General features: G+C 40.4%; 2 protein-coding genes across 7 annotated transcripts in view; one reads left to right on the forward strand and one right to left on the reverse strand.

Annotated features, from left to right (window-relative positions):
* LOC306928531 (vascular endothelial zinc finger 1-like) overlaps positions 1–16,723 on the reverse strand; it is a 129,770-nt gene that overhangs the window by 88,172 nt on the left and 24,875 nt on the right. The gene's annotated exons all lie outside the window — the stretch shown is intronic.
* The window catches only part of LOC306928527 (unconventional myosin-XVIIIa-like), an 82,655-nt gene that overhangs the window by 57,563 nt on the left and 8,369 nt on the right, over positions 1–16,723 (forward strand). For 5 of the 6 annotated variants that reach the window (XM_079508730.1, XM_079508726.1, XM_079508728.1 and 2 more), the window contains 4 exons: positions 10,331–10,468; positions 11,619–11,804; positions 11,916–12,055; positions 12,733–12,777. In XM_079508730.1, the coding sequence (XP_079364856.1) occupies positions 10,331–10,468; positions 11,619–11,804; positions 11,916–12,055; positions 12,733–12,777 (509 nt within the window). The remainder of the gene's footprint in view (positions 1–10,330; positions 10,469–11,618; positions 11,805–11,915; positions 12,056–12,732; positions 12,778–16,723) is intronic. The other variant, XM_079508731.1, reaches the window with a different exon arrangement.

Below are 16,723 nucleotides of genomic sequence, written 5' to 3' on the forward strand. Positions count from 1 at the left end.
TCTCACAGTGATGTGGCACTGTTGTTCCCTCCTCAATGCAACAGCCTCTCTCACAGTGATGTGGCACTGTTGTTCCCTCCTACAATGCCCACAATGCAACAGCCTCTCTCACAGTGATGTGGCAGTGTTGTTCCCTCCTACAGCCTCTCACAGTGATGTGGCAGTGTTGTTCCCTCCTACAGCCTCTCTCACAGTGATGTGGCAGTGTTGTTCCCTCAATGCAACAGCCTCTCTCACAGTGATGTGGCAGTGTTGTTCCCTCCTACAGCCTCTCTCACAGTGATGTGGCAGTGTTGTTCCCTCCTACAACAGCCTCTCTCACAGTGATGTGGCAGTGTTGTTCCCTCCTACAACAGCCTCTCTCACAGTGATGTGGCAGTGTTGTTCCCTCCCACAGTGATGTGTCAGTGTTGTTCCCTCCTACAATGCCCAAAAAGAACCTACTGTATGGAGCTTTTAACCCATTTAGACCTGACGCCGACATTTCAAAAATGTCTTCTAAATCATGACAGTTTTCTGAAAAACCTTGCGTTTTTGTAGGACCCCAGAAATTATATGTAATATGCCTCTGCCCCCCACTCTGTAATAATATATATTCAAAGATTTGAGGCACATTTTCACGATTTTTCAAAAATAGCAGACCTACAAGTTCATAGCGTGGCACTCGGTGCCGCGCTATGAGCTTGTAGATCTGCTATTTTTCAATAGCAAAAGTACAACATAATGCTTTAAAACACCAACAGGGGTTCCCGCCCAAAATGGGTTAAAGTACCACTTTCAATTTCCACTTCCACAGTAATATATGACTTTGTGTGAAACATCAGAACATTGATTTTGGTAAAAGGCAGAGATTTCCTCCAGGTAGCCAAAAGAAAATAAAGTAAATGTGTCATCGTCAGTGACGGTTTGTTTATGTTCAGGTGGATTGGATTGTGTATGTGATAAAAAAAATTGATGATTAGGCAAAATTGCGAACGTGATTAATTTCGGCACTGGATGTGAAAATTGGATGGGATGATTACAGAGGAAAAAAAATAGAACACTCTCTCTTCACATAAATTCTTATTATCACTCCTCATCATTGTGAGATCCTGGAGCGGCTGTTCGGCTCACACATTAATCCTTCCCTCAGAATATTCACTAGAGAAGTCATATCATGTGCAAGGATTTCTGTCCTCATGCTGGCTCTGCTCTCCATGCTCACACGTAGCAGGCTGTAAGGCATTGTTAAGATCTACCAAAGGAGGCTGCGATAGCCATCTAAAGCCTCTGACCTTCTAGTGGTTGTCATATTACCAGTGGGAGAAAATCTGCCTTCTTTAATGACTTCAAAAGGGAACTCCAAATCCTCCTGGTCTCAGATGCAGAACCATTCATCAGGTGCCATATGTGTTTCAGGGTCTTTTTTTCTCGCTCTTCTTTCTCTTTCATCTGCCTTTCATCCTTTTTCCAGTTATAAGACTACGAAGAAAAACAGATACGTGTCTCAACAAGTGCAGGGCATTGATCCTTTCACTTGTAGTGGCAGAAAATACTACACTGCCTGGAGCAAGGCTTCCACCTGTTGATTGTCTGTCAAGATGACCTATTTCTTACCCAAGACCCATGTTTAGTCTTGTCCACTGACCACACCTCCAATGTATTTGTGCTTCTTCATTTTGTATAAGAGAGACTCATTTGAACAGCTTGGGAGGCTTGCACCGTGCACCTCCCTGGGCTGGTACAGACCACTCCTTGTAATAAACGTGTACATTGTTTCAGTCCACTCTCTACCTCGATTATTTCTTAAGGTCTCTGTTTATGAGTATTAATAATCCCATCACAATTATGGCGCAGTGAGCAGCGTGTTTCTACTGTCCGTCAGCATTCTCTTTTTCAGATGATAGCGCTGTGCATATGGATCTGAGATGCTGGTCCGACAGGGACAACACCTAAACGAACTTTGGGGTAAGAGTGTTTTGACTCAATGTACAACATTTTGTATTTTGAGGCTGTGTTGTTAGAGATGCAGCCGTACAAAGTACTAGTTCATCGTATTTAAAAGGAGCTGGTTAAAGTCCCTCCTCATCGTGTTCATCGTATTTAAAAGGAGCTGGTTAAAGTCCCTCCTCATCGGATTCATCGTATTTAAAAGGAGCTGGTGACAGTCCCTCCTCATCGTATTTCATCGTTGCCGAGTGGTAACAGTCTTTCATAGACATTTATATAGTATTTAAAGGAGCTGGTGACAGTCCCTCCTCATCGTATTTCATCGTTGCCGAGTGGTAACAGTCTTTCATAGACATTTATATAGAGAAACTATAGCCTATATCAGTAGGATAGGGAATAGCATAGGAAATCATACAGACAGCGTCCACCGTTATTTTCTTTCTTTTCTCTCCTGTTGGGACCAAACAGCCCACAGGGAAGATTAAAAGAGAATGGTGAAACAGCAACTTGTATAACGCGTAAGACTCGAGCAGCAGGTATGAATGTGGAATGTGGAATGTGGAATGTTGAGTATGGAATGGAAGTGTGTCGTACGTGTGGATGAACGGAAAATACTATTTTTGTAAAAAGTCAAATGGTGATTTCCTAGTATAAATGTGGCGTTGTGAACAAGTAAGTATGAAGAATGTAGTCCTGGTATTTTAGTTAAGTGTCACCACCCATGGTTAGTAGGACAGCAGTTAGCAGTTGTCAGCGGCAGACTCAAAATAGCAGGTCTACCCAGTAAGTGCTGTCTTGTATTTAAAGTAATTAACAAACAGTAACGTGGTTAGCTGATCATCATGGTCATATGTATTATCTTATTACGTCTTATTATAAAATAATGACAACATAACAATTTCCCAGAGTCACGGCAAGTTGAGTGTAATTGGGCTTTGTCACTCTCTATATTTGGACTAAATAGATAGGCAAAATTATACTCAAAGCATGAAATGTATAGGTAGTAAGTAACTCCTTACAATAGGCAATATTTGTAACTGTCATCAAATTTTTTCCCAGTCAAGACAGGAACCCCTGTTTTTGTTTTTCCTAGGAACCTTTCGTTTTTGTCGCTATACAGAATATATCGGTATGGTATTTTTTGTGGAAAGATTAGAGAGGTCCTCAGGGAACTTAAGATCAGATTCAAGTAAGGGACATTTTCCAGGACAGGCAGTTCAGAAAGTCCCCTACCATTGACAGCAGCTGCTCTGAGTGGACACACTTGGGACGGGTCGAGCTGGGAAGTCTGGTGAGTGTAATGTTACTTATACATACACGATATAGGAATACTCTGTAGCAAGTAAATGTCCAGAATTCAAATGTAGGCTTAATAGTAAATTAGTGTTAGCTGTGGCTGTATTTAAGAAACTAAAACAATTTAGCAGAATGTCTCATTTTTAATTATAAAATAACTGTAAAATAAGCAGATCTACGAGCTCACAATGTGTTGTTCTTGTACATTAGTTATTTGCAACATGGAAAAAATGTATATAGGGCTGGAGTGGTTAATGTATGATTTGTAATAACCATAATCTACACAGTGACCAGTAATTACAGTATTCAACTACATGCGTATATACGGACAGGTCATCCAGTAGGGAAGACATGGTTTGGAGTTGTGTTGAGTTGATCATATGGACAAGCGCAATTCCCTCATGAGAGAACTTGCATTACCGCGTAGGAGCATTTGAGTAATAGTATTGTGTGAACCTAAAAAGTGAGACACAGAACTCATACGTTAGTGTGAGTGACGTGCAATTAGATATGTAAAGGCCCGGGTATTATTGGTAAAGTTGATTCACCAGACATAGAAATCAGTAGTACTGTGTTTTACGGAACCTGATTACTATGGGACCATCAGATGGATCGCCTATCGCATCGCACGGCAAGTCACATGTACAGTCAGACTGTTTCCGCACTTCGATGTCTGAACAGTATGCGTGTGTTGGTTTGGGGCCCAACACAGGCGGGAATTGACTATTTCCCGAATTACATTTTGGGAACATGGACATGCAGGCACTTGGACAGAGGCATGAGCAGTGGAGGACTATATGTGAGAAAAGGGAACATTCCAGGGATGAACTAATGACTGTCTTTTTCCTTTCATGTGATGGAACACTGTGCGTCCACTCTGTGGCGAGGTACGTGCGATTGCGATGGTGGGCCATTGGTGATGTCATAGTGAGTGGGTGAGTAGAGAGTACTGCTTTTTGGGGTCAATCTGATTCAACTTTGCTACAGTGTCTCAAGACATTTTACGTGTAGAGCAGCGACCCCTGCTACATGCCTAAATTAAGCAGTTTTACGATGGGGGTAACAAGACACTGTCCTTTAAGCGGGGGGAATCGTCAAGCTTGATGAGAGACTTTTTTGGCTTGTCAATATGATCATACAACTTTCCTATAGTCAATAGTCTATCAGACAACTGAATTAAGGGAGTTTTAGGACTCACAAATCTTGTAGTAAATTGGTCTTGATTCAAACGTAATATTAATGAACAAGTAAAGTAAGAAATAAGTTGTTGTCACCAACGGTGGAGGGCATGACGTCATGTCTCCCTCCCATGCGTGCCCAGGAGCACTGAAAAATATATATAACACAGGCAGATAGATACCGTATACTACTGAGTATCTCATATTGTAAGTAAGACTCACATATCAAGGGGTACCTAAATCATTGGGCTTGACTAGTTCACCAGCCCCCCCAACGCCTAAGGCAAGATATTTTCAGTGACATAAGTAATGTGTGGGACACGCAAAATGTAAACTTGTCCGCAGAAATAGCCCGATCACAGCTGTTAAAATAACAGTGGGGGCTCATATTGTTCAGTTTCCGTTCAGTTTAGTTTTTCTAATTTAAGGAGAGTTTCACAGCATGACATGTCACTTACGCCAACCAGGTGTCCATTTGCACCCCTCACTTCAGAGTAGCAGTGTGATTGACAGGCATCAGTGTTTGGGGGGGGGGGGGGGGGCAAGAGAAGGTCCCCTAATAGTTGGATAATTCACACTCATGGCAAATGCCCTGTTGACTCATTTTTGTTGTCAACATTTAACTAATAGGCCTGTACTCCTATCTGCTTTAATCAGCTAGAGAACGGGGTCAGGCATTTCACTTTTTGATTCCAAGCAGTGATGTAAATAGATTCTCAATGCTCTACTATCTTCCTAAAATTTTTTCCTGAATTTAACTAGATGTGTTTACTATCTTCTAATTTAACTATAGATGTGTTTAATTGATTCTAGATGTGTCCAGTCATTTTTTAATTTCTTAGAAGAGTAATTTTTAAAAGTAAATGAGTCCTGGGATGCAGGAATGATTTTGTAAATAAGTCAGGGGGATATATGTGTCCCACTTCAACAACGTTAGGAGTTATATTTTGCCATTTTTACAAAGTGCAGCATACTCCACAGTTCAGTAAACAGTTGTCGCTTCCAGCCGGCATCCTTGTTTCAGACAGGGACTTGTCCATGCAATAATGTGACGGAGGAGGACTTTAGAAGGAAGGATTTTTATTATCTGGACTTTCCATCAAACAATCAAGCAGCAAGCATACTGGTCAATTAATTAAGACGCATACACATTTGTATGATAAGCTATGAGGTTCAATTTGAATGTCTAGTTGATCATGGTGTTTATTTATATATCAATAAATATATCAATAATAGTGTAAACCATATACAGCAGAGTCATGTAAATACTATTTTAACAAAGAACATTATGTACATACTATTTTAAGTTACGAGTCATGTAAATACTAGCATTTTATTTTAAGAAATCAGTTGAGTGAACCCGTGGATCAGCTATTTTCAATGAACAAGATTTAACAGTTAAAAACCATTTAACCAAGTCGGCTTTCCTACTTACCGGAGAAAGTTTATTGTTAGTGTGTGTTTTTCAAAATGTATTCCTAGATGTGTTTATCCTTAGTTTATTTCTTTATAGATGTGAGATCATTTTATTTGAAGTTAGGGAAAAAAAATGTACCGAAAGATAGAAAAGGATTTTTAAAAATAGCAGATCTGCGTGCACAAAACATACCTAGCACGTTGTTTCAATTATAGATAGACTGGCAGGAGGAAGTGACGAATAGGGTAAAATAGCTTAGTGTTAATAGGATGTTGATGCTGTTAAATAGCTTAGGTAATATTAAAAATGTTTAAAGTAAAGCGATGGTTCTAGAAATTATGAGCAATTCTATGGATAAATTCTATCTATATCCGACAGAAGTGCTCAGAGGGGGGACATGTATAGTTTAAGAAGTGTATAGTTTATGAAGTATAGTTTAAGTTGAACATAATTTAATTCAAATTCATATAATTTAATTCAAATTCATTTTAAGCATTGGAACATAATTTATTCTTGAGTCTATGGCGACATATTGTCAAACCTCTAAAACTACATTCAGTAGGCTGCTGAAACAATAAACAAACAAAACCTCTACGGCATTTTAGATTGCATGTCAAATTGTAGATGTACCGAGTAGAATTGCGGGCCCACATTTGTCTGAAAGATCTGATGAGTAAATTAATGTTATTTCAAAGGACCTGGCCTCATGTCGCCTATTTGGCTGTTTACAGTAACAGAACACGTACTGCTTGTGAAGAGTTGGTTCCACTCAAACCAGTAGTAATAGCAGTAAGTCAGATACAGGTACAGGGGAGACTAGACTACACATGGGGAAGTTTTTTCACTCAAGTACTACACTATATTTAAATATTTATAAAATACTGCAAAACCACAGCGGAGACACACAACTGACTGTTACTACACCCAAGGAACAGCCCGCAGACAACAGCAACAACCATGAACAACCTGAACCCCTCAAAAACAATCAAGGACAGGGGGGAGCAGGTGTCACAAAACAATCAAGGACAGGGGGGAGCAGGTGTCACAGAGACTTTGTCCAAGGAAGCTATTTCCATTCATTCCATATCCAGAACCTCATCCTCATCGGGGGACTGGGGCACAGCACTCAGAAATAGACACATATTCTTCAACAGTACATGTGCAGCGACGCGGGACACCTGATGAACTGAAAGACATCGTGAAGGACCTTCCAGACCACAAAGTCAACGTGGAGCGCTGGTGTACAGCTGTGTTAGACTTGATTGAGATGTATGAGCCATCGGCAAGAATGCTCGAATCTGTATTTCGCAAAGTCTTTGGATTAAAATGGCTACATCTCAGGGAACATTTTGATGTGAATGGAGCACAAAATCACATTGTCACTGGACAGCTGCTGAATCACGGTGGTCTTTTTGACAGCATCAAAGCAGCATTTCCAGTACCCACTGATTGGCAAAAAATTCACAGCACTAAGCAATGGCCTGATGAAACCTGTGACACCTACAGAAATAGACTGGAGAACTGCTTTCAGAAGCACTGTGGTGTGCCACTAGACAACCCCGCTTTCAATGACTTGTTAAAAGCGCAGACAGGTGGGGCCCAGCCGGGGGTCAAGTGGCGACCTATGGGTTAGGCCACTACACAGATTTGGTGTGATATGAAGCGAAGTAGAAGACCTACGCAGTGGCAAGTGTGGAGAATGAATGGCCCGGGTATGTGTGGAATGTGATGTTTATCGAGTAGGCCTATAAGTAAGTAAAATGTTTTAAGGTATCACTGTGTACAACAGTGTTATTTTTAGGTGAAGTTATTCTAATGAAAATTGTTCTTTCCTACTTTCCAGGACTGGATGGTGAATCAATGAGATGGTCTAAATGTGTTGACAATTTAATGAATATCTTCCTTCCCCAGTGTGCATGGCATGGTTAATATGGCGATATTGACTAACTCACTAAAAACTTAGAATAACTCGTCTAGGAAGAGTGTTGTGATACAATGCAATTACAGGAGGAAGGACAAAGGGAAAAATGAGTATCTATAGACATTGCATCGACAAGGTAAGAACTCCCACACGATCTCATACATTATTGAAATATTTATATTGACAGGAGGATACTAGTAGTGATGAAATACAGTGTAAAGATGCAATAATGTGTAACCTGTCAATGTAGCTAATAACCATAAGAGAGGGAGTTAACCATAAATCAGACTGTGAAAGATTGTGATCAACTGTGATCAAGATAGATCTTAATAAATTCCTAATTATGTATTATCATCTGGGGAAAAGTATAGAACAAATGTTTTAGAATAGGGGTAGTGTGTTGTTTTGTTTTCTTTCCAGCTCTGAAATCCAATAAATTAAGAGAAACATATCAGGAGATGTGTTTGAACAAGGAAAAAACAAACAAACAAATGAAGACAACCAGAGAAAGCACTGAAAGGATTTGGGTTTGTAGGATGGGTAAATATACACACATACAGTGACGTCAGTCTAGTGTTATATGAATTACAATTTAGGCATTTAGCAGACGCTCTTAATCCAGAGCGACTTACATTAAGCAATAACAAAAAGCATGGCATACATCACATGTATAAAAAGTAGTTATCATGAATCATGCGTAAACTAAGAACGTAACATTGGAGTATCTATGTAAACTATACATACTATACTATATAATATATTATACATGTGTACTATAAAGTGCTATGACTACATAAAGTGCAATTCTAGAGCTGTCTACATAACAAGCTGAAGCTGAAGACAATTAATGTAAAATAATAATAATAATAATAATAATATTGAAATGAATTTTGTATAACCACCTTTTTAACCACGGTGGAAATAATTCAAGTGAACAAAATTACCTGCAAGTTGTTCTCCCTCTAAGAAAACCTGACAGACATATAAATATGTCACATGGGCCAGTGACACCAATGAGAGCCAAGCCACATCATCATGTCCGTCCAGAGACTCCAGACGTCCCTACAAGGCCCACACGCATTCCATCCCCGCAGTCAACCCCCAGTGACAGCGATGGGAGCCGGATAAAGACGAAATATTGGGCCCACCATGGGGAAAAAAGACTAAAATGCCATGCCACAACTTGTGACAGAAACATAAGGAGAGGAGAACATTTGCGTGGAGGAGAAAACCACGAAAAAAGACTACACCTGATGCTGGCTTATGAGTGATCGCTCAAGACAAATCGAGGGTCGTAGGTTGGAATTTCCCAATAAGAAGGAAAAGGGTTTTCGCCCCTACCAGCCATCAGAAGTTGTGTGTAATAAAAAGAAAATTATCATGTGGGTGGACATTGAATACACTTAAATGTAAACCTTTCTTACTCTAGGAGATAGTCCATATATAAGTAATCTTTTTGTAGTAAACTTGCAGACAGTATAGTATCTCATGTTCCTTGGTATAAATTAATATGAGACATTTAATTTACATATTTGAAATGGTGGAATGTAGTGGCAGAAAATACTACACTGCCTGGAGCAAGGCTTCCACCTGTTGATTGTCTGTCAAGATGACCTATTTCTTACCCAAGACCCATGTTTAGTCTTGTCCACTGACCACACCTCCAATGTATTTGTGCTTCTTCATTTTGTATAAGAGAGACTCATTTGAACAGCTTGGGAGGCTTGCACCGTGCACCTCCCTGGGCTGGTACAGACCACTCCTTGTAATAAACGTGTACATTGTTTCAGTCCACTCTCTACCTCGATTATTTCTTAAGGTCTCTGTTTATGAGTATTAATAATCCCATCACACACTTCATAGAGCCTTTGTGCTGATTCCAGATCAACCGCTCCAAACCAAGCCAACTCTCCTTCCATCAGATGAGGGATCATCTAGGCTGGGGCTCATCATATACCCCGGAAACACAAGAATGGCATCTGCCAAGAAAACAGCCTTATTTTCTGTTCGCCATGCATTATATTACTAATCGCTAATCAGTTAACGCGTATTATGTAAAGGACAACGTTGCAGATTTGTATCTCTACTGTGAGGTGGGTAGCATGAAAATATGACATAAACTTGTGGATGGCTTGCAGAGTTGTTTCAGCACTGGAGCCAATATCTGGAGACACAGAACGTATTGGGAAGCTGTGCTGTATGTCAGATTTATGATATGTTCTCATCATAATAGAATAGGATTCATGTTCAAAATAAACTCCTTAAAGAGGAGGAGAAATAAAACAGGCCAAAGAGGAGTTTTTTTCAACTGAGCAGTTCTTCTCACAGAGAGTAGTCTCTCAAGGAAAAGATGACGCTGTTTTTCCTTTATTTTTTGACGATTGGTTCTCAGATTGCTCAGAGAGTGACTGCATGCATTTGTGCTTTTATGAGGTTGAGGTTGAGGTTCAGTGTGTGTGTGTGTGTGTGTGTGTGTGTGTATGTGCGTGTGCGTGTGCGTGTGCGTGTGCGTGTGCGTGTGCGCGTGTGCGTGTGCGTGTGCGCGCGTGCGTGCGTGCGTGCGTGCGCGTGCATCTTTGTCTTTCTCAGCTCCACTCCCTGCAGAGCCATATTGAGTTCCAGGAGCAGTCCATGGTGGAGAAATCTCTAGTAAGTCGTCAGGAAGCTAAGATCCGTGAGCTGGAGACTAAACTGGAGTATGAGAGAACTCAGATCAAACGCCTGGAGGTGAGATATTTGCTGCTTTATACTGTATGTATGCCCTATAGTATAGTATACCACAGGTTTTCAAAGTGGGGGCCGGCAATTGGAATGGAGAGGAAAAAGGAGGAAGAAATGCCCTAAAAAATGAATACATATAACATTTTTTCCATTTCAATTCAAATTTATTTCAAAAGATTGTTGTGGCAGACTTTCAACATGATCCCTATTTTTAGCATGTCATTGTTATCAAACATTAAGGCTGCGTTCAGAACTTCGCGCTGAGCGCACTGGTTTGCCCTCTTCTCGTTTGTTTATTCAGTGCACTCTCACACAGTGCACAGTGCGAAAGTCTGGTGCGCTGCACTCCTGTGGGCGAAATCTAAGCTAGCTAAGGCAAGCATAAATCACCATACAAGTGTTCATGATTCACCTTGGCCCATGTTTTAACTGCTTAAAATGACCACACTCAGAAAACTGAGCACATTCCCGGTGCGCATTTCCAAACACACCCTAAAAGAGCAGATCTACAACAGGTTTTCTTGACCCATTCTGGGCGGGAACCCCTTTTGGTGTTAGCATTATGTTATGCTTTAGCTATTGAAAAATATTTTTGAAAAATCGAAGAACGACTGACATAGAAACATAGCTTTTTCAGAAAACTGTCAGGATGTAGAAGACATTTTTAGAATCTGATCTCAGGTCAGAATGGGTTAAAACCATTTCACTGTAGGGGGCCGTAGTCAGATGGTATGGTTATTCAGGGGTCCTTGGCATGTAAATGTTTACGAACCGCTGCCCTATAAAGTACTGTATGTCAAAAAACATTGACATTCACAATAGACTTTTGAAAATGTGCAACTGGCAAAATAGCCTACTTTCTTCTCCCGTAACCAGAACCCCACCATTATTAACAACAAACCATATACCTATATCTTTGCTGATGTATAAAGGCTCGCGTTGTGACGGGTGTGAGCTATTTTCACCTAATATGCACCTAGTTTTGGCGAATGTTCGCCTATTATGACATGCCCTGATGCTTATAATAGGGATGCTAGGGTTAAACTGGTTAAGCTCAACTAAAACAAAACACCTGTTCTTTTTCACCGCGGTAATCCATGTGGTCGTAGAGATAGAATTCTATAAACTGGTTCTGCTTGGTTGGTTGTTCCTCAAGAGCCTGGCGGGCCGTCTGAAGGAGAACCTGGAGAAGTTAACGGAGGAGAGGAACCAGTATAGCACTGCAGAGAACCGAGAGAAAGAGCAGAACAAACGCATGCAAAGGCAGATGAGGGACATCAAAGAGGAGATGGGAGAGCTGAGCAAGAAGGAGACCGAGGCTAGCCGCAAGAAACATGAACTGGTGAGGCTCTGGGGTACTGCTCGTAAAACCATGGCGAGATCCATTCTAATGTTCTTTTATTGATTGATTTCTAATGGAAGTGGTAATTAACATCTCAAACCCACTCACCAGGAAATGGACATTGAGAGCCTGGAGGCAGCCAATCAGAGCTTACAGGTGGACCTTAAGTTGGCCTTCAAGAGGATTGGTGACTTGCAGGCCGCCATCGAGGATGAGATGGAGAGCGACGACAACGATGACCTAATTGACAGGTAGACCCTCCCCTGTTTTCTCCATAGGAATACAGCATCTTGTTTGTATTGCATAATGCCTACTCTGGCATCAGAGCTACAGACCTCTTTCACTTTGTAAGTTGCGAGAAGATTGGTCGATTGACCACTGCTCATTATTCGGCCAGCTGTCAATCTTGCCTCTTTTTTTTTTGCTTCTTCAGCCCTTTCTCAGTTTTTTCCTCTGCAATTATCTGCTTCACTCTCCCTCTTCTGTTTCTGCTCTCTCTGTCTCCCTGTCATTTTTTTTCTTCTTCTTCTTCTTCTCTCTGTTCCCCACACACTCCTTCACCCCTGTTTTAATTCAATCTCCTGCTCCCGATCTTTTGTCTATTTGTGGGTTTTCCCCAGTCGGGAGTCCCTGCTTCTTTGTAAGAAGTTTGAGATTTTCACCGAGGAGGTAAACACTCCAGTAATATAAAGCTCCAAAAGGGAGACATTACACTCCCTTGCTGCATTTGCGAACGAAGGCAGCAACGGGATGAATTGATTTACTGACTCAGTGCTTCACAGTGGAATGCACCAATTTATTTGGTCTAGTCTCTCTCTCACTATACTGTTGTTTATGTCTCTCTCTCACAATACTGTTTATATGTGTCTCAACCTGTTTTTCTGTGTCTCTTTCCTCTCTTCGTCTTTACGTCACACACTTCGGCCAGCTTACAAGACATGGTGACGAAATATCAGAAAAGAAAGAACAAAACGTGAGAATGAAGATGCATGACTTTTTGTTTGTCGTTGTCATGGCTTTCCGCTTTTTCCATCGACTGACATGAGAGAATGATGCATTATTCCTACTGTGGTGAGAACTGCGTAGTGGAATTACGGTATGTTTAAAATAAAAGGACACATTATCTGAATACCGTAATATGGAAAACCTAACTTGACATCATTTTGCAGATGCCAACATACAACACACTTGGATACTGCATCATTGTCTCCTTAAATATTTACCGCTGTCAACCTTTACAGAATGCACTATTATTAAATGATATCTTCTATACCATTTTGTGGTTATGCAATCACCTATACCACTAACCCCTTTGTGTGAAGTCAGAGAATTTGCATGATATATTGGTTGTCCTTTTCATTTTACAAGCAGATAAACTAGGCATATTTGAAATATTTCTATCAAGTTATCATGGAATAATAAGCATGTTGCCTTCATATAGAGTCATTGGTAAATTGCACACAGACCAATGTTACAATGCCTCACATTGCGGTGCAGTGTGAGCTTCTAGATCAGCGACCTTCACTGAGCAACGCACACCTCTGATTGAGCATCAGTCGCTCCCCGTCTGAAGAGGCCTTTAGACATGCCCAAAATAGGCCCGCCAGGGTCAATGCTGTTTACTTACGGACAATTGCTGGCTGTAGAACTCATACAGTAGTTGGCCAATTAATCTCAATACTAATAATAATAATACAACAAAATTGTCCTATTGACACACTGGTCATAATGTAAGTGCTATTCTTGTAATAGCTTTAATATGTGGTAAACTATTGTCAACTAAATACAGTACATCTCAATAGCAGTTAGGAGAAGCTCATGACAGAACTGATATTATGTCTGCGTAATGGTAACCTGTTCTCTCAGCCATACCATCTGATGTCCATGATATAGATTATCACCTTGGCAAATTAAAGATGGTGGTGTACAATGTACTTGAAGTTTTCGACTACACATTACATACAAAATCACGGTCTGACAGCTTGATCCATAGCATGTCCTAGATGGGAACCAGTTGTATGTGCTTTGCAACAGCCACACAATATTATGAGACAGTACAACATTCCGCAGTACAAAGCCCAAATTAGATAGCTGGCGTTAAGCCAACTATCTCTCAGGTATCAACTTGCATGCACGAAAACATTGTTGCACATTGTTCTGTGAGTCATGCATTGATTTCGTATCACAACAGGGACTTGAACATAATACAGTATGTTCAAGAAAAACAATGTACAATGAACAAGGTTTCTCCTCGATTGTGAATGCTGTTTGTTTCTAAACAATAGCATGATTCTTGGTGACTAACTAAATGCTATTTCCCCTCTGCTTTTGTGCGGCAATCACAATAGTGTCTCATTTTATAATTAAAAGTCAGATCAGAACATTAACGTGGCAGACACGCAGTGCCCTTTCATTATTTCCTGTTTTACAATGTCATGTGCACTGATTCAGAATTAACCCACGACTGTTTCTCGCAGCACCCCCGTCATTCTGACTCAATGCTCATTTGCTATTCATTTTTCATCAGACAAGTCATGTGCATCAGATGCAATGCTCTGCCTCCGCCACGGTGCAACCCGGGAAGAAGAGAAATGAGTCAACATGTACCTTATACATAATTATACATTTGTTAAATCAGCCAGTCAATCAGGTGTTATTTATACACTGTAGTACATTGCCTACATTAAAATGCAATACAGTGCACTTTACATTAAGTGCAACAAAGTAGTTCTCCTTTTAACTTAATGCAGTATGCAGCAATGTGGAGGAGCAATATTGGAAGAGTAGGTTTCTCAGTCTGTGTATGAGTAATGTGCATATGGTTTTCAGTCTGTGTATGAGTAATGTGCATATGGTTTACAGTCTGTGTATGAGTAATGTGCATATTGTTTGCAGTCTGTGTATGAGTAATGTGCATATGGTTTGCAGTCTGTGTATGAGTAATGTGCATATTGTTTGCAGTCTGTGTATGAGTAATGTGCATATGGTTTGCAGTCTGTGTATGAGTAATGTGCATATGGTTTGCAGTCTACATGTGTATGAGTAATGTGCATATGGTTTCTCAGTCTGTGTATGAGTAATGTGCATATGGTTTGCAGTCTGTGTATGAGTAATGTGCATATGTTTTGCAGTCTGTGTATGAGTAATGTGTATATGGTTTGCAGTCTGTGTATGAGTAATGTGCATATGGTTTGCAGTCTGTATGAGTAATGTGCATATGGTTTGCAGTCTGTGTATGAGTAATGTGCATATGGTTTGCAGTCTGTGTATGAGTAATGTGCATATGGTTTGCAGTCTGTGTATGAGTAATGTGCATATGGTTTGCAGTCTGTGTATGAGTAATGTGCATATGGTTTGCAGTATGAGTAATGTGCATATGGTTTGCAGTCTGTGTATGAGTAATGTGCATATGGTTTGCAGTATGAGTAATGTGCATATGGTTTTCAGTCTGTGTATGAGTAATGTGCATATGGTTTTCAGTCTGTATGAGTAATGTGCATATGGTTTGCAGTCTGTGTATGAGTAATGTGCATATGGTTTGCAGTCTGTGTAGGAGTAATGTGCATATGGTCTGCAGTCTGTGTATGAGTAATGTGCATATGGTTTGCAGTCAGTGTATGAGTAATGTGCATATGGTTTGCAGTCTGTGTAGGAGTAATGTGCATATGGTTTGCAGTCTTTGTATGAGTAATGTGCATATGGTTTGCAGTCTGTGTATGAGTAATGTGCATATGGTTTGCAGTCTGTGTATGAGTAATGTGCATATGGTTTGCAGTCTGTGTATGAGTAATGTGCATATGGTTTGCAGTCTGTGTATGAGTAATGTGCATATGGTTTGCAGTCTGTGTATGAGTAATGTGCATATGGTTTGCAGTCTGTGTAGGAGTAATGTGTATATGGTTTCTCAGTCTGTGTATGAGTAATGTGTATATGGTTTGCAGTCTGTGTATGAGTAATGTGCATATGGTTTCTCAGTCAGTGTATGAGTAATGTGCATATGGGGTTTGCAGTCTGTGTATGAGTAATGTGTATATGGTTTGCAGTCTGTGTAGGAGTAATGTGTATATGGTTTGCATTTTGCAATTATCACCTCAATATAAAGGTATGCTTGATAAGATAAGGAGTAATACTGATCTGAGCAATGAGTCCATCTCGTACTAGGTGATGATGCTTGTCATACAGCACACAAATTGCTTATGGCCATCTTAGTCCATTTATTATTAGTCAATAGAGTGTTGCATAGACACAACATGAATACATGTTTTTGCCAGTGAGTATTTAATCTGCACACATTTGCAAAGCTCCACATGAATTTGGGATTGGCATTTAATTAGTGATATACAAGGTGTGATGTAATTATCCCTTGTGCTATATTATGATGAGCACACTAACGTGATATAGGAAGAAACTAGGGATGTCCCGATCACGTTTGTTTTGCTCCCATTTACATTAGACAATTAAAAATCCGAACTTTTCTCCCCGATTCCGATCTTTTGAAAATCATGTGATCGGAGCCGATTTCCGAACCCCCTGATCCGATCGGGACAACCCTAGAAGAAACCATAAGAACTTGATGCAGGGTATACGTAGGCTACAGTATTTGTGACAAAGATTTACAACCAGTTGAGGCAGACTGTGAGAAGAGGCTAATGTCTGATGCAAAATTATCTTGTTTGTATCCGAGAGAACCAGGGCTGGCTATCTAACGGTGTGAGGCCAAGGACAAACCGTTTGTGACACCATTTACAAAAAAGATACCTGTGTGTGTGTGTGTGTGTGTGTGTGTGTGTGTGTGTGTGTGTGTGTGTGTGTGTGTGTGTGTGTGTGTGTGTGTGTGTGTGTGTGTGTGTGTGTGTGTGTGTGTGTGTGTGTGTGTGTGTGTGACAGAGGTAGAGACAAAGAAAGAAGATTTCCAAGAT

The sequence above is a fragment of the Electrona antarctica genome (genome assembly GCF_951216825.1).
Source record: "Electrona antarctica genome assembly, chromosome: 8".
Lineage (NCBI taxonomy): Eukaryota > Metazoa > Chordata > Actinopteri > Myctophiformes > Myctophidae > Electrona > Electrona antarctica.